Below are 24,381 nucleotides of genomic sequence, written 5' to 3' on the forward strand. Positions count from 1 at the left end.
AAAGCCCAAAGCATCCCAACAAAGAGCTTCTTGGAAGTTTAAGGGAATTACCCCGCCTGCCCACACCCCGCCCACTCGGACTGGCAGTGATCAGGCAAACACAGGACAGCAATAAGTCCAGTCTGCACAGCTCTTGTAAAAAGGCATCTATTTGGCTTTTAATACAAAATGACTCTGAGAAATACAGAAAGAAAATATACAAGGCAGTTATTGAATTAAAAAAAAATCCCCAAACAAATTTCAGTCACATTCTGTCTTCAGTTTGGATTAGAAAACAGGAAGCTGCATACCAACCAATGTCTGTTCCTTTGAAGGAATATTAAAAAAAAAAAAGTAGAGGAAAAAAAAAGACCAAACCAAACAGTCCCTGAAATCTGGCAGGTGGTTTTTAAGAGGCCACTGTACACTTGCCTTATTCATCCTGGTGAAATGAGATACGTGTGGTTGTTGGAATATGGCCACCTCCTCCTAGTTTCCTGGTGTTCATCTGAAGGGAGGGTGCTGGCCGGGGCACCACTGGGTGCCACTGGTGCAGCCTGAGGTCAAGCAGCCCTGGAGTCGTCCGCTCCTCGTCCTCACTGAATCTCCCCCATATACAATCTCTTGTCACTGGACGCCGAGAGAACTGAGGTGCAAGAACAGGGAAGAGTAACTGGTCATAATGGAGGTTCAAGGAGACTTGGTGTTCAAGGGCTCTTATTTCAAGAGCCAATTTTGGGATAAAAGAGCCATTGGATTTAGCTTAAATCCCCCTCCTCCTAAACACCATTCACGGTAATTGTAGCCTGGCTTTTCAACCCACGTCCTCACAGGACAACAGGGTGGACGGTGCGGTAGGAAATAACATTATCGGGCTCCAAATCCTGTCCCATCAGTCACACCGTGGGAAAAATCATCTCAGTCCCTCCGGAGAGGAAGAATCCGTGTCGATGCTAGGCATTTTCTAAGTCTGCTTAGGCCTAGACAAAGTCACATTTTCTCCTTAATTTCAAGGCCCATTATTTAGTTTACAAAATGACTCGCTAGCCAATAAAATGTGAGTTGTTACAATTTAAATTTGAATATTAAGAAATGTCATTTTTTAAGACAAATAATTGAAACAGACTCGAAGCAAATAAACTCAAAAGAATGAGACCAACCAAGATCACTCTGAGACTGAGAAAAAACATGAAACACTGCTCTTACCCCACCACTTAGGACAATGGTGAGACTGTAACGACGGCCGTAAAGAATGTGCGTGGACACATAGAAAACAGACAGCCACACCTGCCTCTGCAGTCTCAGGGCTCCCTCTGGGGGATTCCCATGGTTTCCCTTCCCACAGTCGGGACAGACTTACTGATGGGCTCATCGGGGTGGAAAGCAACTTCATTGATGGAGCCAGCGTGGCCGGGCAACTTATACAAAATCCTCCTGCTTGTGGTATCCCACACGTACACAAACCTGCAAGGGATCACAAAGAAAAAAGTTAAGGCCTTTCAGAGCTGAGGATGGGGTAGAAGTACGGCCTTTTAAGGGAAATGGATGTAACAACTATTTACTCCACCTGTATTTATTGAACTGTATTCTGACTTTTAGAAATTAGGAATAAAGACTTTGAGTAAGGCATGGACCTGCCCTTGAGAAACTGAATGGAGAAACAGAAAGAGCCAAAAATATCAGCATGACTGATATTTTCAAACACAAGCTTATGAAATAGGCAAGAACGTGGAGGAGAGTTTCTCTTATAGTCCCCATACAAAAATCTTCCTCAAAGAGCAGCCCAAATAATTAGGCTGTAGTTAACATCATACACATCCAGGACTGTCTTAAAGGTAACCCAATGAACTCACGGTAAGTTGGGAACCGAGGTTGTAGAGGCACCTAAACTCCTAACATAGTATTCATATCACAGAGCCAGAGAAAGAACAGGAAATCTGTGCTGCATAAACATAACCCAAATATACATTTGACCCAAATCTTGCAGGGAAGGAATACTGAATTCCAGCATGGGAAGGGGCCAAGAGCAACCCGGCAGTCTGAGCTCATTTTACAGAAAGAAAACTACGGCGCAGTGACTTTTCCAAGGTGACACAATCCGTCAGTGGCAGAACTAACGTCAGAACTGTTAGTACATCCCAATACTCTCTCTTTGTCTTACTGCCCTCAAACACCTTGTCTCCCACACGAAAGTCCTTTGAGCCTCAATCTTGCTTGGATGATTTTAAGCCGAAGGGTAAAGAGATACTATCTTCATACGACCATGCAAAAATAATCTGTCGGTAAATTTAAAGGGCTCATGGTTTTCAAACAGGTTGCATACATTATTTATGTACACCTTAGTTTTGTTGGGTAACAGCTAAAAGGGTACACTCACCAATACCTGATTATAAAATGTCTGGTTCTGATGTGGCAGTACTGAGTTGGCCAAAAAGTCCATTTAGCTTTTTCCATAAAATAAAAGACACAGTTTTCATTTTCACCAATAACTTTATTGATTTGGTACTTTAAATATGTCGGATTTTTCCCACTATTGGCTTCTAGTGGGTAGAGGCCAGGAGTGCTGCTCAACACCTTCTAAGGTATAAGGCAGCCTCACGGCAAAGAATTACTTGGCCAGCACGTCAATAGTACCAAGAAACTCCGCAGACCGCTTCTGACACATTCGATCAGGCACAGCACCTTCTCCTCACACTGCACAAACCATTTTTTGTGTTTCAGTTGTATTTTTACCTTTCTTAATATAATAAAGCACAATACATTGAAAATGTTGCTTATTTTCTTCTGCCTTCAATATAAAAATGGCCGCACAAAAATTCACCAATTTTGGTTAAGTTTATTTTTTTTTAGTGCACACTGATATGACACCTGTCACAATACAACGTAACAAAATTGTTTCAAATGACATTAAAGACAATAAGTGCTACTAAAGCCATCATAGGGGGAAAAAAACCAAAACAAACTTTTTTGGCGAACCCAATAAACACTTTCGGTCTAAAATAGTGAAAAAGTGTTTGAGTTCTGGAGTCAGAAAGACCTGGGTTCAAGTGTCAATGCAACTATTTAATACCTAAGTAATCTTAGACAATCATTTATATAACTTCTCTGAGCTGCTCTTTCTTAGTTTGTAAGGATGGAAACAATGCTGATCTCAGTTTGGCTGGAAGAAATAATAAGATAATGTATGCTAAGTGCCTGGCCCACACAATCAACAACAGCTATTACCACGACAAATACATTCATTATCAAACAGAATCATATAAAATCAAGAGGTTGAGTAAATCATTAATAGTAGAAGACCGGCCAGTCTTCCTGTAGTCTATGATACTGACTTAAAAAATAGTTTATTTTTATTGTATTTTTTCCAATTACCATTTATCACCCTTATACCCTCTTCCACGCCACCCTCCCACCTCCCTCGTGATGACAGCACTTTTGAAAGGTCTCAAGTCTGAACATGAGGAGGTAGGCGATTTGCAAGTAGAGAGAAAAAACTGGCCAAATCCAGGCCAAGCTGAAAAGCAGTTTTCTGAGAAAGAAGATTACATTTCCCAGGCACATGAAGGCCAGCAGAACCCCAGATCTCCAAAGGTTTACTTCAAGGCCTCGCTCTCCATGGCCACCAATTAGATGCTAAATTTAGAGAGGTTCCATGTCCTATCGTTACTTTGGCATGGCAACATTCGGCAGGAACCGGCTCTTTATGTAACAGAGCTGCATGCTGACTTCGGGCTAATTGGAGAGGAGGCTTGTGATATCTGGCCAGCTCCCAGCAGGTAGACAGACTTTCCCCAGGCCAGAGCCATGCTTCTATATGTAAGGTTTAAAGAAAAAGACAAAGAGGGAAGAGAGGACACTGAAAGTCTGTGCCAATGTCAGAAACAAACTGCTCAGGAGAAGAGCTTAGGCGAACATCACTTAAAAACTTAATCACATAGGAAAGATACAATATCTCTACTGAAAATAATGTGAAAATACTTTAGAATGGTTCTTAGTCTGTCCGAATGCAAGCCACCTTCTGCTGTGCACCTGTTTCAGATCTTTAGCAATCTGACAACAGAAAATCTCCTAGATTCCGCTTTAAGGAAGCTCTCTAAACCACCGGGCCTCAAACCATCAATGTGATACTTTCACCTGGACCTCCTTCCCCCCAGAAAAGAGCCAAACACTTGTTCATTGTTCCTGCATCAACCTTACCAGGAAACAAAAGCCCACTCTGGAATTTCAGGTATGTTCACAGACAGACGTGGGGCAGACCAAATGAGGCCCCATGCTAGGGCCCTAAGGAGGAGGAGACACTGGAACACACCGAGAGCCTAGGAAAGGCTTCATGTCTGTGGGATGGTGCTTATTTCAGCAGGGCAGCAAAAAAATCTCTACAGGGGAAGAAAGATGGGAGCCAAACCCAAAGTTTGTCACCAGAGGGCTTTCTCATTCTTTACCACTCCACATCTATGGCCCAACAGCCTGGGCACTTGGACACCCCTGATCACCCCTGACTCCCTCCCAAGTATAGGTCACCATATGCAAGGTCAAGTCTGACTGCCATCCTTGAACTAGGAATTCATTCACGTAATACTCACTAAGCGCTCAGAATAGGGCTAAGACTCATTCTCCGACCTCTACGAGCAAATACTGTACTGGGGGTGCTCCACTGTCTGTCTGACAATAAGATGTAATAAATGCTAACAAAGGTTAGGTGTACAAAGTGTGACTACAGCACGAAACAGAGAAACTAGTTATGCCCGAGAGGTAAGAGAGAGGGACGGACAGGAAAAGTTTGCAGACATAACAGAGAGAGGTGATCACTATAGAGAGGAATCTGAATAATGGAGAAGAGGAGGTAGGAGAAAGAAGCTTGGAAGCACAGAGGATGCGGAACAGGGAACATTCCACGTGACTGAGCACTGTGAGTGAGGTGAGTACACAACAGGTGTTTAACTAAACTGGAGCATGGCAGAAGCATGTGATAAAAACAACAACAACCTGGAGTCAGATTATGAGTCTGAAGTTTATTGTGATGGCAAAGGGAATGCAACAGAATCAAAGAAACTGTTTACCCTCCACGTATAAAATGTATTCAAAGAGGGCAGATTTGGTGTGTCTGATATGACCTTTAAACTCTACATAGTGCACACAGCTTCGTCTCTGACTACAGCTATAATTCCACGTCTGCTCTAGCTCAGAGTCCACACCTAATGTATTAAACATGAGAAGATACCGGCATAACTCCACCACTCTTTACCACTCACCCAGTAACCCCTACCTGTCGGCTGAGCCAGCTGCTATCTTGCTTCCATCAGGTGACCAAGAACATCTCAGAAGATTCTAAAAAGATGAATAAGCAGGAATTCAATGAAGACACTAATGTACCAAACTCCTCTTTATTGGACTACAGAATCACTGATTTCAAATTTCTTAAGCAGAGTTTTAATTTTCCCCCGAGAAAGACGATCAGCAATTATTTTATATTCTATGACCCAATACAGCATACTGTGTAAGTTCACACTATAAAAACCAACTGCAGAAAACACTTAATTTACAGTGGAGTGGACCTGGCAACAAAATTTTGTTCTACCTACAAATGGAGGCTCCCTTTGCTCCATTCACCCTGATTCTCATTAAAAATTCTGATTCTCTTGAAGAAAAAGAAAAACCAAATTCAACAACAACAAAAGACTTGATTTATAAAATGTAACAATCTCAATGGGATCTCAAAAGAAAACCATTAGTCTCTGTCATCAAATTACCTGGGGGAAAGCTGCTTTCCCTGACCTTGGATGCCCTGGCCCATGATCAGTGCACTGAGCATGGGCCTGTGAACCAAAGGGCTGCTGGTTCGATTCCCAGTCAGGGCACATGCCTGGGTTGAGGGCTGGGTCCCCAGTAGGGGGAGTGTGAGAAGTAACCACACACTGATGTTTCCCTCCCCTCTTTCTCTTTCCCTTCCTCTCTAAAAATAAATACAATCTTAAAACAAACAAACAAACAAAAAGATGACCTGGGATTTGAGAATTTAGAAAAAAATTTTGTCTTTCAGAATTTGGGCCATGGTGCTTGTTGAGGAGAGGTATTGTATTTTGCCATGTATAATGTGCTCCTGTGTATAATGCACGCCCATGTTTTTGGTCCAAATTTTCAGGAAAAAACCCTTTCATTTTAATTTTTTAACTCGTTTTTATTTATCCATATTTAGATACTTGTTTTTTTTGTATTTAAAGGAGTTTAGCATTTATTTATTTTTGAACATATTATGGTACAAGAAATTTTGTGTAACAAGAAAACACAAGAACAGATACAAGGTATTTCAGGCACTACCTATGTATAACGTGCATCCTTATTTTCCCCTCATATATTTGGGCAAAAAAGTGCACATTATACACAGTAAGATACAGTATCCTCTGGGCTCTAGTGACTGGTCACTGGGAGGGGGAGAGAGGTTGTCTGGGTAATAGCCATGGGATCCTGGGTCGCATTGGAACACTAATCTAGGAGGGTCAAAGTTACCAGAGAATTAAAAGGATAGGAGTGAGTGTCTTGTTGAAGTTGGAAGTCCTAAATTGGCAGGTTGGCCCCATCACTATTTATCTATGCGACTGTCTTCTACCTATCCTTCTATTAGTTTTGTTTCTAGCAAGAACAGTTTTGATGGAGAAAGTGTTATGGAATGCAGTTCTTCTTAGTGGAGCTACTGATCTCTATCCTCAGCACCATCTCTCTTTTTAAATTTAAACAGATAAAATCAACATAATATTGTATCAGTTTTAGGTGTATAGCATGATTTGATATATGTAGCTATTGCACCTCAGTATTCTTTTCAGTATTTCCTTGAATCAAATGCACAGTAGAACTCCTCTGCTGTGTTGAACTCACCTTTTCAAAGTTGTGCACATTTCCTTGAAATATCTTTACACATCTCTCTTTGGGAGCAAATGGGCGGACATCCCAGACCCGCACTGTGAATTCAGATAAACAAAGCAAAACAGTTATCAGCCAGAGGCCTCCTGAGAACCCAGTTGAAATCAGTATCCTGACAACAACAGATGCTATTTCCTGGGGGGAGAGCGAGGAAAAGGTCAACATGGTACACTGTAACTTGTGAACTCAGGCTCTTTTTAAGAGGAATAAAAAATGCATTCAAGCCCCACTAACTGGGCCTAAGGGCACAGAGGAAACCTGAGGGGACGGGACTGAAAAATGTCAAACACAATGCTGGGGACCTGCAACAAAGAGTAGTTGGGTTTAACATTAATTTCAACAAAACATTTTGCAAATGATTCCTCTGCCAACCCAAAGAGTCACATCTAGCAAGGCTTTGATATGGCAATCTAACCATCGCTGACTGCTGAGACATTCAGTCTATAAAAATCAAACTCGGGAATAACCTTTTCCAATTTTGCTCAAAGGGACACCTGACAGTCTAAACTTGAACAAGGTCATATATACACGTATCTTAAAAGAGCACTGTATCAAGAATAAAAAAGTGAACTTTGATTCTAATTTTAGCTCGTGTATATATATGGTATTTATATACTTATATATATATGATAAATCTGATACACACACACACACACACACACAGTGGTATCAGATAAATAGTGAGGTCCTTTGTGTTTTGGTCTCCTCTGTAAAAACAGAATAATACCACTTGTTCCTTTTTCCTTTTTCTAGCAAGAGTATTTAAAAATCATGTAAGATGAAATATGTGAAAGGGCTCTAAAAGATTGGAGGCAATTAACAAAAATAAAGAATTTGTGCTGGCTGGTGCAGCTCAGTGGATTGAGCACGAGTCTGCGAACCAGAGGATCGCGGTTCGATTCCCAGTCAGGGCACATGCCTGGGTTGCAGGCAGGTTCCCTGCAGGCCAACTCCCAGTAGGGGATGCACGAAAGGCAACCATACATTGATGTTTCTCTCCCTCTCTCCTTCCCCTCTAAAGATAAATAAATAAAAATAAAATCTTAATTAAAAAAAAAAAAGAATTTGTGCCCTGGCTGGTGTAGCTCAGTGGATTGAGCGCGGGCCTGCAAACCACACGATCGCAGTTTGATTCCCAGTCAGGGCACATGCCTGGGTTGCAGGCCAGTTCATGGCAGGAGATGCACGAGAAACAACCATATACTGATATTTCTTTCCCTCTCTCCTTCCCCTCTAAAAATAAATAAATAAAATCCTAAAAAAAATTTGTAATTTTATTATATAGCCATAATAAATTCTTTTTCTCCTTATTTTAATAACCATTTCAGGAAGCTCATCTTTTCTTACTATGAGCAATGCTAGAATCAGTCAATGGTAAATCCACTGAAATCAGAACATATGTGAGCAGTGTGGGTGAATACATACCCACAGTGAGCAGTGGCTATGGCTGTTATTTTAAATGTCAAAACAAAACAAAACAATAACAAAAGCACCACAAAACACAGTCCTCAAAGTCATAGGTATAAAAAGGCAAAAACTATGCATAAAGGTGTGCTACAAAGCTGACAATACAGACAGAATGCAAAGAATGCTCATTCATTCAGCAAGTATTTACTGAGCACCCACTGAGTGCTTAGACATCGTTTTTATCACAAAATGTCAGTGAAAACTCTTTAGCTCCTGACAAGCCTATGAACTTGTATATCAGAGGGACATTTACAAAGATATTAAGCATATAATCCAACAAGTCATCCTCCTTTTCTGCTATACCCATCCTCCTACCCAACAACTTAAAAACAGGCAAAGAAAAGAGTGTGTGTTTGTGTAAATTCACAATGTTGAGATGTTTTAATGGGGACCTCTTGTCACACCAATGCCTTGGAGTGGGAAAGGAAGACCTAATGGCAAATACAGCACAACTGAGACTCAACAGGTCTATCGATCATCTGAGTTTGGTGCTCTTTGAAAATGCCTGAGAACTGCCTTGGATGGATCTCCACACTCTCCTATTCCTCAATAAAGAAATCATCAAGAATCTCTTGTGTCCTGCCTGAATCCACAGCCCTGGATTCACAGCACACCAGACCTAAAATAGGCCTTAAAAAAATTAAAGACCAGTCCTCTTTTTAAAAAAATCAATGTAGAAACCGATGCCCAGAGAGGAGAAATGTTATGAGCAAAGTTGCTCAGGGATTAGGTGGCGGATCTGGGACTGGAATCCTGGCTTCTGGACCTCCTCTTCCAAATGCTTTCGATTACATGTCCTCCTAAGTTCCCCTTGAAAACCTGTGAGCTGTCCTCTTTACTTGGACCCTATTTATCCCAGCACACATTTCTAGCACCCAATGACCACTTTTCTTTAGGTTCCACAGTGACTGGGGATTTGAAGCGCTTTCCTTTCCAAAGTCACCTGTATTGTCCATTGCATTGGATAGGAGATAAGAGCCTTCAGAACTTAAACTCAGGCCAGTCACGGAATCTGCATGGCCTCTCATGGTGTAGGTCAGCTTGTTTTGGCGCAGGTCCCAGACCTACAAACAAAAAGGTGCTCTCAGAAATCAAGTTGTGAACAGCAAAGGAATAAAATTACTAAAGAGTCAATTGCCTGGAGAAATTGGTATCCCTTCTTAATCTGGCCCTGGACCAAGAATTACTTTATAATAAAATATAGGATTTCTGTCAAAGAGGAGAAACTCTCCTCTTTCTGAAAAGGGAGTCAAAGTTACTAAATATATTTGACTAGATAGATACAAACAAGTGAATGTCAAATATTAAGATAAAGTTTAACAAAAAAATAATGGAATTTACAGAGGTTACTTTCTAATCATAACAAAATATATCAGAACTTAAAAAACTAAGTAGCATTTAAAATGCTTAAACTATGATTTTTAGCAAAAAACCCCGCACTATTACAACTACATAAAAATAAGTAGACATGTTATACAAAAAGGCATTATGACTGCAAGTATATTGTATTTAATAGATAACATGCAAATATAGAGAAGCTTAAAATTTTTCATTTAATGTCATAATGTGTATCTACACACACACTTCAGCTGAAAATAACCTAATGCCAAACAAAAACACTGTTTATTCAGTTATGGCTCAAAAACACACTGCAACACTATGAGCTCTCGTGCTAGAGGTAGGACAGCAGAGTGGAAAGAGCAGAAATTTAGGGTCAGACTAAACCGGTTTTTGCTACTTAAGAGCTATGTGTTTTGGCCACTAACCCTTTCTGACCCTGTTTCCGGTCTGTGAAATGGGACCAGCAACATTTAGTCCTGTGGTGTTGTGAGGATGATAGAATGCTTAGCAACACGTGCCTGGCACACAGAAGATTCTCAATAATTGGTAGCTTTCATAAGCAACTCCTAAAAATAACTCTGAAGCTATTAAGCAAATATGGGAAATACAAAAAAAGTATGTATATTTACATAGACTATAACTATGTGAGAAATATATTAAAGCCAATAGAAAGGGTCTGGAATGTCATGTAGAAAAAAAATAGTGCCCTGGTTGGTACGGCTCAGTGGACTGAGTGCGGGCCTGTGAACCAAAGGGTTGCCAGTTGAGTCCCAGTCAGGGCACATGCCTGGGTTGCAGGCAGGGTCTCTGGTGGGGGCTGTGTGAGAGGCAATTACGCACTGATGTTTCTCTCCCCCTTTCTCTCTCTCACACACACAAAAAAAAGAATAGTAATTTCATTAGGGTCATTGGTATCACACATAATTTCACAAATCAGTGTTATATGTCAAAGCAACACACAAGGCAGACAACTCTACTTCCCCATCAATAGCTCATTCATGTGTGGGATCCAACATACTTTACATAGTCATTTTTTTTCCCATCAAGATGTGTACTGGATCGATAATCAGGAAAATTTTAAATGGCTGACTTTTTAAAATTTTAATTCAAGCTGTTGTCCTCTTTTTCAGAGCAGGCACTGCTGAAATCTTTAGCTTTGTCACAACTAAGAGAGAATGCAATTCACCATCTCTCGCAGCAATTGGGTGCTATTTCAAGACATTCCCTACTAAGGCCTGCACATAGTGTTTGTGCAGAACTAAAATGTATTTGGGGTTTGCCACACAAAAAGTGAGTAGGGCACATATTTAAGCAAAATATTTTAATTTTTAAGATTTTATTTATTTATTTTTAGAGAGGGGAAGGGAAGGAGAGGGAGAGAAACTTCAATATGTGGCTTCCTCTTGCACGCCCCCCACCAGGGACCCAACCAGGAACCCAGGCGTGTGCCCTGGACTGGGAATCAAACAGGTGACCCCTTGATTCTTAGGCTAGTCCTCAATCCACTGAGCCAAACCAGCCAGGGCAAGGAAAATATTTTGTAAATGTCCTAATCAACTATTCGGTGAAGATCTGGGCATCTCATTAGTGAAAGGCACTTGGAAATTAAAAAAAAACACACACAAAAAACACCCCCCCCCCCCAATTTCCTGCTCTCCAGGAACTTCCAGCCTGATAGAGAAAACAGATATGGAAATATAAGTGGCGAGAGGTCTGTACAGGTGCAACAGCAAAGAGGGCAGAGGGATTAACTCTCCTGTGGCACAGGGCTGGGAGTGAGAAATGGAAGGTTTCACAGAGAATGAAGCACTTGGGCAGGGTAGGAAAAAAGAAAGAGATATTTTTTACTTAGACGAAGTAGAAAGGTGTTTTCAGGCAAAACTGTGTGAAAGCAGAGAAGCATGAAGAAATTGCTGGGCTGTAGGGAATTTGACAAAGAAAAGGAACAGACAGTGCTTGAGAAATAGGTAGGCAGAAGCCAGATCATGAAAGGTTCTGAATGTCTGGCTTGAAGTTGATCTTCATCATTGGGGAAACACAGAAGGGTTCAAAGAAGTGGAATGAGTTGGTTAGATCTGCACTCTAGAGAAATGCTTCTGGCCTAGATAACAAAAAGGATGAGGGCAAAGACGGTGAAATCAATGAAAATCTATTCTAACCCCTTACCAACTACATTAATAACAACAAAAAGACCATCAACTAAAACTCCCATTCTGGAGCTCAGGATTATAAGCAATGCCAAAGAATTGCCTGCTTAGTCCTTTAGGCCACTGAAAACAGGCACATTGTATTTTTTAACTCATTTTCCTGATTCTCCAATCCTATACCCAGAAAGGCCATCCCAGGAGGTTGGGAAATACACATTTGTTCACAAGCACACACGGAACTTGTTCTCCTCAGATTTTAAAAGGGCTCCTGTTCCCTACTTGTTCCCCCTTTCTTAGAATAGGTGGTACTCTCTGAGAGACTAAGAAGCAAACAAAAACTAGGTTCTTTCAGGATCATCTCGGAATGTCATGAGGAGTACAATGATTTGTCAAACAATTCCCCAAAACTGGTACCAAAGGTTATATTTGATATGATTCCATTTATATGACATTGTAGAAAAACTATAGGACAGAGAGAACAGGTCAACAGTTGGTAGGGGTTAGGAGTATGGAGAGGGTCTGACGCAGAGGAGCACTGTGAAATTCTGGGGGTGACAAAAGTTGCTCTATACCCTGTTTATGGTAGTTGCACAAATTTATGCAGTATTAAAATTCATGGACCTGTACACTAAAAAAAGTTAATCTCACTGTATGGAAATCTAAATACTAACAGTAACACTAGTAATAGTTTTAAAAGTACAAAAATTACTGTAACTTAATGACATTAACCTACTTTCATGTGTATAAGGCAGCTTCTAGCAATTTTAATGCTAGTGGGTTCCCAAACCTCACTCTGGGAAATACTGCATTAGCTATTAAGATGGTCTAATTAAGTTCCCATGCTCTAATTCCACACTTCCCATATAGTTACATGGTGGAAAGGCTGGATTTTTGAAATGGCGAATTCTGAAGTACTTATGAGACATCCAAGTGGGGGACACCTAGTAACTGGTTGCATGCAGGGGTCTGAGCCTGAGGATCTTCTCTGGAAATATAGAATCATCAGCCCAGAGGTGACAAGGTCATGGAAGTAGATGAGAACTTTCCAGGAAAAAGGCGTGGAGTGAAAAGAGCACCTAGGCAATCACTGTGATGAGTGGCATTTAAAGAATGCATAGCTCACAGAGGTATCTGGGAAGAATATGTCAGAGGGGTAGGAGATTATATTGTTATAGTCAGTTGAATTAAAAAAAAAAAAAGACCAAAAGAAATGTACTGGATTTATTTTTTAGAGCTTAAAATTTAAAAAAATCCTTATTTGATATGTTTAGTGATTTTAGAGAGGGAAAAGAAGAGAGAAACACTGAATTGAGAGAAACATGGATTCATTGCCTCCTGTATGTGCCCCAACCAGGGATCAGACCTGCAACCCAGGTATGTGCCCTGATGGAGGATTGAACCCACAATCTTTGGTGTATTGGGACAACGTGCCAGCCACCGGCAAAGGGCAGGTTTACTGGACTTAGAGATCACTGATGACCTTGAGGAGAACAGCATCAATGAAACAATGGAGACAGAAGCTAAAATGCTGACAGGTGACCAGGAGATACAGAACTGAGGAATGAAAGGGAGGTGGGAATTTAAGACAGCGAGCGTAGGGAAATCTTCACGGGGTTTCCCATAGACATTAAGAGCAGGACCCTGGAACCAAACTCTGAGGTTCCATTGCTATTAGCTATAGAACCTTGGGTTAAGTTGCTGTATCTCTCTTGGCTCAGTATCTTCACCTATACAATGAGATTAAGATACTTATTTTATAGTGTTGTTGTAAACTATTAGTTAAATGAATGAATAATGTGAAACTCTATGAACACTCGACAGAAAGTAAGCACTGTGCAAATGCTAGGTGATGACATTATCATCGTTATCACCATCACATTATCTTTCAAAAAGGGCCGTGAAGGCGAAGGTGGACAGAACAATAACAAGAGAATGCAGAGTTGAGAGAAGATTCCTCACAACAGCCTTGAGGTAGATTTGTCATTATTACCCCTGATACACATAAGGGAAAAACAGACACTTAAAAAAGTTACAGGACTTGCTTGATGTCACAAAAAGAAAGTGGTGGAACTGAAGTCTTAGAACCCAAGTCTTAAAAGTTTGGGCTACACTGTATTGCCACACAATCTACTGCCCTTTTCTCCAACACAATTAGCTTCTCTCATTCTTATAGACTCTCCACAAGTTCCTTCCATAGTCTAAAAAAAGAAAGAAAGAAAGAAAGACAGACAGACAGACATATACACACACACACTGCGAGATTAGGGCACAGAATCACCCTAACCGACTCACTGCTATCTTATTAGGCCAGCACAGTTTAAAAAAAATAAAAGAGGTTTTGCATGTCTTTAGGCAGGAAGTGCACTTTTCATTTTCAGAGTGCCCCCACAGGGACCCCACACTTCCCATTAACTGATGGTCCCTGAGAGTATTTATTTGAGCAACCCCTGTCTTAGGGAGTCAATCAGGACAGGACAGAAAGAAAACAAGATCTACCTTCCTTTTCATTGGTATTAAGTGCAAGCTATCACAATTTCAGAAGTCTGAAGATTCACTTCCGAGAGTACAGACAGTGAAAGGGAAATGTAACATAAACACCAAACATACCTTGATATCATTGTCTATTCCACCAGAAATAATCTGGTCACTCGTGTCATTGAAGGTCACAGCTAATACCTGGTAGGTATTCTGAAATGTCTGAATGGCTGCTTTCTTCCGGATGTCCCAAAGCTGAAGCAGAAGAGGAGGAGAGTCTATGTTAACAACACTCTACCAAGTAATTGCATAATACACTCCTTGGTCCAAGGACTTTACGGAGGTCAACGCATTTCTATTAGCATCCAATTCAGAAACTTCTCTGGGTATCCTAGTAACATGGTGAGAAGTGACCACAATTTTGCCAGTGTATTGAAAGGTTGGTGAAACAAATCACTTTGGTTATATTTTCAGAGTCCTTTGTTAAAATTTTAAAAAATGTAGTTAATGAATACCTGTATATTCATATATTCTTAGCACAGCAAGCATCTCAGACCAGTGTTTTCAAGCAGTAGATCTTACCTTATTAGTAGGCTGCAACTTTCATTTAAAAAAAAAATAGAGACTTCCAGCCAAGATGGAGGGGTAGGTGGAAACACCGTGCCTCCTTGCGCAACCAAAATTGAGGACAACAAAGATTTAGAAACAAAAACACAACCAGAACAGACAGAAAACTGAACTGTACAGAAGTCCGACAACCATTTAATCAGATGGCTAAGAGGGGCAGAGTCAGGGGGTGGAGTTCTGGTGGAGAGGGATTGTGGCAGGAAAAAGCAGTGGCAGCCAGACCTGGGAGTGCAGGTGGTGCGTGGCTCAACGTGGCCACACATTCACACACAGATCAACTAGGCAAAAACGGGCAACAAGACAGACCAAGCAACCCAGGTTCCCAGCAATGGGAAATGAAGCCTAAAAGCATCGAATGAAAAGATGCCAGCTTGTGGGAAGTGGCAGAGGGGACTGAAATCCGGGAGCAACGGACAAGCACCATTGCTCCCTCTCTGACCCTGCCCCCACATATAGTGTCACAACCCAGTGACTGGGTTGCCCTGCCCTAGTGAACATCTAAGGCTCCGCCCCTCATACATAACAGGAGCGAATAGACCAAAAATGGCTCAATCAGAAGAACAAATCAAAGCCCCAGAGCCAATACTTTTAAGTGACCAAGAGATAGCCAACCTATCAGATGCAGAGTTCGAAACACTGGTGATCAGGATGCTCACAGAACTGGTTGGCTTTGGTCGCATATTAGATGAACAAATGAAGGCTACAGTAAGTGAAACGAAGGGAAATGCACAGGAAACCAATAGTGATGGGAAGAAAACCGGGACTCAAAACAATGGAGTGGACCAGAAGGAAGGAAGAAACAAACAAACAGAAAAGAAGGAAGAAACAAGAACTCAAAGAAAACAACAACAACGAGGAGAGGCTTAGGAACCTCCAGGACATCTTTAAACGTTCCAAAATCCGAATTATAGGGGTATCAGAAGGGGAAGAGGAACAGCAACAAGTGGAAAACTTATTTGAACAAAGAATAAAGGAGAACTTCCCCAGTCTGGCAAAGGAAATAAGACTTCCAGGAAATCCAGGAAGCTCAGAGAGTCCCAAAGAAGTTGGACCCAAGGCGGAACACACCAAGGCACATCATCATTACATTAGCCAAGATTAAAATGAAAGAGAGAATCCTAGAAGCAGCAAGAGATAAGGGGACAGTCACCCACAAAGGAGTTCCCCTCAGACTGTCAGTGGATTTCTCAAAAGAGACCTTACAGGCAAGAAGGGGCTGGAAAGAAGTATTCCAAGTCACGAAAGGCAAGGACCTACATCCAGGATTGCTCTATCCAGCAAAGCTTTCATTTAGAATGGAAGGGCAGATTAAGTGCTTCTCAGATAAGGTCAGGTTCAAGGAGTTCATCATCACCAAGCCCTTATTATATGAAATGTTGAAGGGACTTATCTAAGAAAAAGAAGATAAAAATATGAACAGTGAAAGGACAGCAAACACACAGTTATTAACAACCACACCTAAAACAAAAGCAAACCAAGAGGACAGCTAGATCAGGAGTGGAACCATAGAAATGAAGAACACATGGAAGGTTAGCAACAGGGGAGTGGGAGGCGAAGGGGGGAGAAGGCACAGAAAATAAGTAACACAGACGGTAGGTAGAAAATAGATAGTGGGGAGGGCAAGAATAGTAGAGGAAATATAGAATCTAAAGAATTTGAGACACGTGGTCATAAACTAAAGGGGGAAATGGTGGAGGAGGGGGTGTGCAGGGTGGAGGGGAATTAAGGAGGAGGAATAGAACTGTAATGGTATAATCAATAAAATATATTTAGCCCTGGCTGGTGTGGCTCAGTGGATTGAGCGCGGGCTGAGAGTCAGGGGGTCGCAGGTTGGGTTCCCAGTCGGGGTACGTGCCTGGGTTACAGGCCAGGTCCCTGGTGGGGGCCATGAGAGAGGCAACCACACATTGATGTTTCTCTCTCTTTCTCCCTTCCTTACCCCTCTTTCTAAAAATAATCTTAAAAAAATAAATAAAATATATTTTTAAAAAAAGAAGTCAATGAAGAGAACAGAGCCCAGAAATAGACACCCATTAATAGTCAATTGATCTTTGACAAAGGAGCAAAGGCAATACAATGGAGCAAAGATAGTTCCTTCCACATATGGTGCTTTAACAACTGGATATCCGAATGTCAAAAAAAATATGGATCTAAACACAGCCCTGAAGCCCTTCACAAAAATTAACTCAGGATGGATCACAGAGCTAAATGTAAAAAATAAAATATGAAACTCCTAGAATTTACCATAGGATGACCTAGATGACTTTGGGTATAGCAATGCCTTTTTAAATACTATACTGAAGGCACAATCCATGAAAGAAATAACTGATAAGCTGGACTTCATTAAAAGTAAAAACTTCTGCTCTATTATGAAAGATGGTCAAAAGAATGAGAAATCAAGCACAGACTGAGAGAAACATTTGGAAAAGACACATCTGATGAAGGACTGTTATCCAAAATATACAAAGAGCCCTGGCTGGTGTAGCTCAGTGGATTGAGTGCTGGCCTGCGAACCAAAGGGTGCTAGTTCAATTCCCAGTCAGGGCACATGCCTGGGTTGTGGGCAGGGTCCCCAGTAGGGGGCGTGCAAGAGGCAACCACACATTGATGTTTCTCTGCCTCTCTTTCTCCCTCCCTTCCCCTCTCTAAAAATAAAGTTAAAAACAAAACAAAAATATATAAAAAACTCTTAAAACTCAACAATAAGAAAATAACCTGATTTAAAAAACAAGATCTTAACAGACACCTCACCAAAAGATATACAGATAATAAGCATATGAAAAGATGTTCCACAGCATATGTCAAATTAAAATGATGAGATACCACTACACGTATATTAAAGAAGCCCAAATCTGAAACTGGATACCAAATGCTGATGAGGATGTGGTGGAACAATAAGGACTCACGCTCATTTGCAAAATGAGAATCACTTTGGAAGACAGATTGGCAGCTTCTTACAAACTACACATACTCTTATCATACATTCTAGCAATTACACTCCTTGACATTCACCCACAAGAACCAAAATGGTCATCCACACAACCTGCACATGAATGTTTACAGTAGCTTTATTCATAACTGCCAACTCTTAGAAGCAATCAACACGTCCTTCAGTAGGGCATACATAAATAACAGAATATTATTCAGCACTAAAAAGAAATGAGCTACCAAGCCATGAAAAGACATAGAGGTATCTTAAATACACATTACTAAGAGAAAGAAGCGAATGTGAAAAAGCTATACATTATATGATTCTAACTGTATGACACTCTGGAAAAGACACAATTATGGAGATAGTGAAATGATTAGTGATTGCCAGGGCTTGGAAGGGATGAATAAGCAGAGCATAGAGAATTTTTACTGCAGTGAAAACACTGTACACCATATTGATGAATACACGTCATTATACATTTGTCCAAACCCACTGAGTGTACAACACTAAAAGTGAACCTTCTTGTAAACCGCAGACTTTGGGTAAATATGATGTGCCAGTGTAGGTTAATCAATTGTAACAAACGTACCACTCTGGTGGGGGGGCTGTGCAAATGTGGCCAGTGGGTACAGGGGACATCTCTGTGCCTTCCCTATTTTGTTGTAAAACTAAAACTGCTCTAAAAAAAAAGCCCTAATTTTTAAAAAACCTCATTTCAGACGTACTAAACCAGAATCTGGGTATTTTTTAACAGGTTCTTTGGCTAATTCTGATATGCACACAGTGTAGAAATCATTGAACTACATGACCTTTAAGATCCCATCCTTGGTTACTAAACCATGTGCTGATATTTTTATATACTGACTAATTTCACAACAGCCTGGTAAGACACGTATACTACTGTCACCGTTGGAAAGACGGAGAGACTGAAGATAAGAAAAGCGAATGGCCTAAGATCATACAGTTAAGTAAACAGACTGGCCAAGAATCTAATTCAGGCGGTCTGTTTTATTCCAAGTCACGTGGTCTGATATGGTTCAAATATTATTCTGTAGGAGACAAGGTGTCTGTTTTGAGAAACAACTGCTAAAACAAAGTTGTGGTGGTGAGGATGCAGCACAGAGGGTAAGGCAAGACAAGGTTCACATTGTATTACCTCAGAAACAGCAACACTCAGAGACAACTGCACCCACCTTAACTGTGCCATCATCACTGCCAGTGCAGACAAGCTGGGGGCCCCTCCTGGCCGGGTAACACGAGTTCACAAATGAAGTGTGTCCCTTCAGCCTTTTAACCCTCTCGCCTGTTTCACTATCCCACACTGCCACGGTTTTGTCTGTGGATGCTGAGAAGAGCATACTAGAAGGTAAGGAAGAAGAACAAAGAAAGTAAGTAAATAGCTACACCAGCAATCTATCTTTCCCACTGACCAAAATGTACCAAGTTCTTTAAGATCATGGACACGCTGTCCTCTGACAGGCACATGAAGCTGGAATGCCTGCCTCACTTTACACTGGTGCTTTAGGTCCCAGTTATGAGGTCTCACTGAGTAAAAAAATTGTCCTTCTATCAGTCCCAATGATACAGTGCACATTTAACAGAGCAGTTTTCTCAATTTCTCCTCCTTTGTGATAGACAACACTTTATACAGAAGACGACCCCCCACTTGGAAGCGTTTGATCACTCCGTGCTGCAGAAGAGAGACTAGAAATTCCTAACCAGTGGCTTAGCCACTCTAACCCTTTCTCTAAAAATCAAAGTTTTAATTTTGTTCAAGGATAATTCCTAAGTTATAATTATTTTACAAGGCTTCCTTTACTTAAATGTTAATAGGAAAAGTGCACACAAGGCTTTGCACCAATTGATTCAGGGAACCCAAAGGTTTTAAAGGTCAGAGGTGTAAAACAACAAATATTTACTGAAATACCTAATGGGATTAATTACCTTTGTATGAACACATTCCTATGTTATCTTTGCTTATTCTAAAATTATGCAATCATTAAAGTGTTTGCAATAAATAGTATGTATGACAGATAGGTGAATAGAGTTAAGGGAAAAAATCAGCAGCAAGATTGTAAACATAGCTCATAAAAACCATATAATTTTGAGTAGGAAAAAGGCTTGAGAAAAATATATCATAAATTTTAACAGTGATTATCTTTGGACCATAGGAACATGGGTTATTTTTTTCATTTTTGTTTTTTTTAAGTTTCTCAAAATAGTACTTTATTACTTTTATAATAAAAAAGCTAATTTCTACGTAAAATTATTTTATGTCTTAAGAAAACAGCCCTGGCTGGTGTGGCTCAGTGGATTGAGTGCTGGCCTATGAACCAAAGGGTCGCTGGTTTGATTCCCAGTCAGGGCACATGCCTGGGCTTTGGGCCAGGTCCCCAGTACAGGGAACATGAGAAGCAACCACACACTGATGTTTCTCTTCCTCTCTCCCTCCCCATTTGTCTAAAAATAAATAAAATCTTAAAAGAGAGAGAGAGATAAAGACAGAGAAATAAAAAAAGAAAACAAGTTTGTTTGAGATGTGATACGTTAGATGACAGAGGTGATGTACCGATAAATACCTGTATGCAACAGTATACACCTAACTTAGAGTGACAGTGACAAAATAAAGCAACTGCCCAAATGCAACAGTTTTTGACAGCATGGCCTCCTGAGACAGAAAACTCACGGATGAAAGGTGAAAGGATGCCGAGAAGAGTTAGAAGCAGCACATGTCATTCCACCATGCAGAACACTCACCTGCCATCTGTGTTATAATGCAGTTCCATGACTGCTCCACTGTGCCCCTTCAATGTTGCATAGTTATCACAGTCACCGTAGACATTCCACAACACTATTAGGGAGACAGGGGTGCTGTGAGCATTACTAGGCAAAAAGAAATTTAGTACTGGCCACAGAAAGGATATTTTATTAAGTTACTTAGTGGATGTAATTTTTTAAATCTTCAGTTATTTTATTATAATATTTATAAAGTTGACACTATTGCTTATCTCTTATAGTGGCACTATGGAAAACCTAAAAAGCTGCAAATGACTTGAAGGTCATATAGCAATGACTATACTACAGTTACTCAATCCACATGTAGTAAGCACTTCTAACATACCAAGTGCTGGGGTTAAACGAGGTAAATGAATAGACACAGTTATTATCCTCAGACAGCTTGCTCTAGCAAGGAGTAAGTTTAATGGGAATTATTAAGGAGCACTCCTATACATAATAAGGTACATATATACAGTAGTTTTTTTTCTTTTTGCTAATAAAATGTTTTCTAGTTTGTTGGATAAAATGAAGCATATCAGTAATTCAAGGATATTCTGCAAAGATGCCTAAGCCTTCCAGATGCTTGCCCACTGAAAAGTTTAAGGCTCACCGAACCAGAGCTCCTGAACCAAAACAGTGAACACCTAAACTACAATTCTTAAACAGTTACCATCCACCCTGAGGTGCGAAGAGCCAAAGGACTCATTTCATCTCACAGTGCAGCAAATGATGCCAGAAGAAATACAATCAGAGGCTTCCGTTACCTTCTTTGTCACTTGTTCTCACAATTCCCCTAAAGTGATTTCTAATTATTTTTCAAAAATGGATGTTCCTAACTAGAAGCTGAGAATCTGGTAGCAGATCCTAATGATGTACCAGTAGACCGACCAAGTGAGCTGCCACTTTTAATGCCATATGCTAAGATTCTGAGAGTGAACCAAGAAGAGGGCCTCTCACCTTTGGGGAAAAGTTCTCTCTCTTCACTATTCCCACTAACATGTTAAAACTAGAATTCTTATCTTGCTAAGTCAACTCAAGACCTGCCTCCATGAGGAGGAAGATGTTCTCAAACTAGAGCAACTCACTTTCCAACTAGTAACAGAATTCCTTCTGTATTTACCAGACTCCGAGTTCTATGACCAAGACTGTTCAGCATTTTTATGACCCCATTTTAACATGTTAGCCATGCAGTTTGTTATGTGATCAGACTGATACCTACTGTGGCACCAAAGCCTTTAAAAATAATCATTATTCAGCTGAGAGTAATTACTCCAAATAAAAAACTGCGCCTTACATATCAGTCGGTCAAACCCTGCAGATGCTAAGGTGGACCCACTGGGGTGAAACTTGCAGCAGTACACTTCCCCTTCATGTCCCGAGAGAAGCATGATTGGCGCTTGAAGGGAGGAACACCTTGGAGGCCCCTAAACAAAAAAGAGACATACAGAGTAGTTACTGCATACCAGCAAAGGAGCTGAAAAACTGGGGGTGGGGGTGGGTGAGAGGCGGTCGGGAAAAGACAGGGGAACAGTGAGAACTGCAACTCTTCTCACGTGAAGTGTGCCTCCCTTTTGATGTTCTCCTGCTCAAGTTTCCAGTGCCAGCCTCTTCTACTAACTTTCCTCCTCTCTCACTCAGCTCCTGTCCTGTGGCCAACCTTTAACTGCTCTAACATGTTAAATTCATTTCTGCCTCAGGATCTTCACACTGGCTGCCCCTCACAGGAATCCCTCTCCCCTACATTTCCCAGCGTTTGGCCCCTTTCAAATGTTTCCTGTTCAGAAAGTCTTTCCCCCACCACTGAAATGAAGGTTGCACCAACCTCCCCTCTGTATCCCCGCAACGCTACTGTATCCCTCCTCACAGCACTTACATCAGCTGGAGTTACCCGCCCTCTTCCTCCCTAGAGCAGCTCTGCAACTGCAGGGACCCTGCCTGTGGTGCTCAACACCATCCCCCAACCTCCTGCGCATTTAACAAATGCAAAATTGAACCGAGCTTCCCAATAGCATTGCAGGGCACAGATTACTGGGAAAATAGGCCACAGTCCTTCTCACTATGGTCTTGACATTAAGTCTTGGCTTGGGTAATACATTAGAACCTGGGCTGATATTCAGCCTTGTCAGATAGATGAACAAGTAAATGCATTATCAGAAATTCCCAAATCTCTTTAGTAGTTTCCAATTTATTTATTTACTTAAAAAATAGTATGTGCCAGACATTGGGAAAATAAGCAAAGCTTGTGTTCTAGTGGGAAGCAGAGAGAAGGAGAGAAAGCAAGTAAAACATACAGACGGTGGTAGGTGCTATGAAGAAAAACAAAGCAGCAATGTGAGCATGGGGTACGGCAATTTAAAGGGGGTCAGGAGAGCCCTAATTAAAAGTGGTATTTGAACAAAGATTGGGAGGAGCTGAGTGTGCAAACCACCTGAACATTTGGAAGAAGAGTCTTCTGGCAAAGGGAGCAGCAAATGCGGAGGATTTCAGGCAGGAGCATGGAAACCAGTGTGACCGGAACAAGGCTGAGCAATGGAAAAATGGCAGACGAGAGAGGTAAAGGCAAAGAGGGCAAAGGGTGGTAAGGATTTTGGTTTGACAGTGAGTGAAGTGGGGGGTCATCAAAAGTTCGCAGCAGAGGGTTAACACAGTCTGGAGTTTAGGGTTCCTTTGGCTGGAGTGAGAACAGACTGACCACGCTGGGGCACAGACAGGAATGCCAGAGGACCTCACTGCAAAAATGCCAGGGGAGGTAATAATAGCTTGGAAGAGGAAGAAGTGGTAGCAACTGTAGACATATCTTGAAAACCGTGCCCGCCGGATTTCCTTGAGGAGAGAGGACACGTATTTTCTTTAGCATTTCTTCTTACAAGAAATGCGGCAAAGAACACAGGTTCTAAGTTTAAAATGTTTCTGTCACTACTAGATTGTTTTTCCATATAGAAAACGGATAACAGTTCCTAACGCTTTAAGATTAGTGCCTTTTTTTTTCATCTGAAAAAGGCACTTACTACCAGGGCTCAATGAATCCCATTCTCCCGTTGTTGTTAATAGTGCAGGACATAAAGAGAAAAGCAACTTGCCCAGTCCCGAAGCGAGCTGGTATCACTAAGTTCCTTCCTTCGTTCATTCAATCTTCCTCACTCACTCATTCATTACCCATCCACCCACTCTACACCCTTTTCTGAAAGTTTATTCTAGCCGAATCCCCGGAAGGTTTAGGATGCGCAAACCGTGGTCTCGATTTTGGGCTCAACGTCCTTAACTTTAATTCCAACGCCACCTCACAGGGAGGTCGAGACGCTGAGAACGAGCGTCAAACAGGGAAACGAATGGAGGATCCGCAGGCTGTTAGCCGATTTTACAGTGTTTTTCTGCTTTAACTCCAGGTAGAGACTCCCGTTCCGCCCTGCAGTGCAGGGAAAGGGCCGTTGCGGGATCACCCCGTGCAGCGCTTAGGGAAGAGAGGAAGATGGGCTGAGGGCCGAAGGCCGCCTGCTACTTCACTCACCGCTTGCAGCAAGGCTCCCGGCGCCGCCTGCTGCTGTCCCGCTCCGGGGCCAGACCCCGCCGCTCCCAACAGCAACTCATGCCGGGGCCTCTTGACTGGAACCAGCGGCAACTCTGGACCCTTACGCTTCTGTTGCTCTATCATGGCGGCAGCCCTCTCCTCAGCGCCGCTACGAACCGCGCTGACACTCTCAGGCACCACACGATTGG

The 24,381-nt window shown here is 41.5% G+C and overlaps 1 protein-coding gene across 2 annotated transcripts; it reads right to left on the reverse strand.

Annotated features, from left to right (window-relative positions):
• Positions 1 to 131: 131 nt before the first annotated feature.
• Positions 132 to 24,368, reverse strand: SNRNP40 (small nuclear ribonucleoprotein U5 subunit 40). 2 transcript variants are annotated; one of them, XM_037057239.1, is made up of 10 exons: positions 24,173 to 24,367; positions 21,959 to 22,088; positions 20,644 to 20,737; positions 19,080 to 19,245; positions 14,460 to 14,582; positions 9,308 to 9,428; positions 6,853 to 6,935; positions 5,246 to 5,307; positions 1,340 to 1,443; positions 132 to 625 (listed from the first exon to the last, which is right to left on the reverse strand). In XM_037057239.1, the coding sequence occupies exons 1-10, from the start codon at positions 24,314 to 24,316 to the stop codon at positions 576 to 578; spliced, it is 1,077 nt and encodes a 358-aa protein (XP_036913134.1). In that variant the 5' UTR covers positions 24,317 to 24,367; the 3' UTR covers positions 132 to 575. The 2 variants fall into 2 exon arrangements, with proteins under 2 accessions (XP_036913134.1, XP_036913133.1); XM_037057238.1 differs by lacking the exon at positions 132 to 625 and having other exon boundaries at positions 1,266 to 1,443; positions 24,173 to 24,368.
• Between the last annotated feature and the right edge of the window lie 13 nt (positions 24,369 to 24,381).

Source organism: Sturnira hondurensis, unplaced genomic scaffold (assembly GCF_014824575.4).
Source record: "Sturnira hondurensis isolate 20B ecotype Veracruz unplaced genomic scaffold, ASM1482457v3 Scaffold0009516, whole genome shotgun sequence".
Taxonomy (NCBI): domain Eukaryota; kingdom Metazoa; phylum Chordata; class Mammalia; order Chiroptera; family Phyllostomidae; genus Sturnira; species Sturnira hondurensis.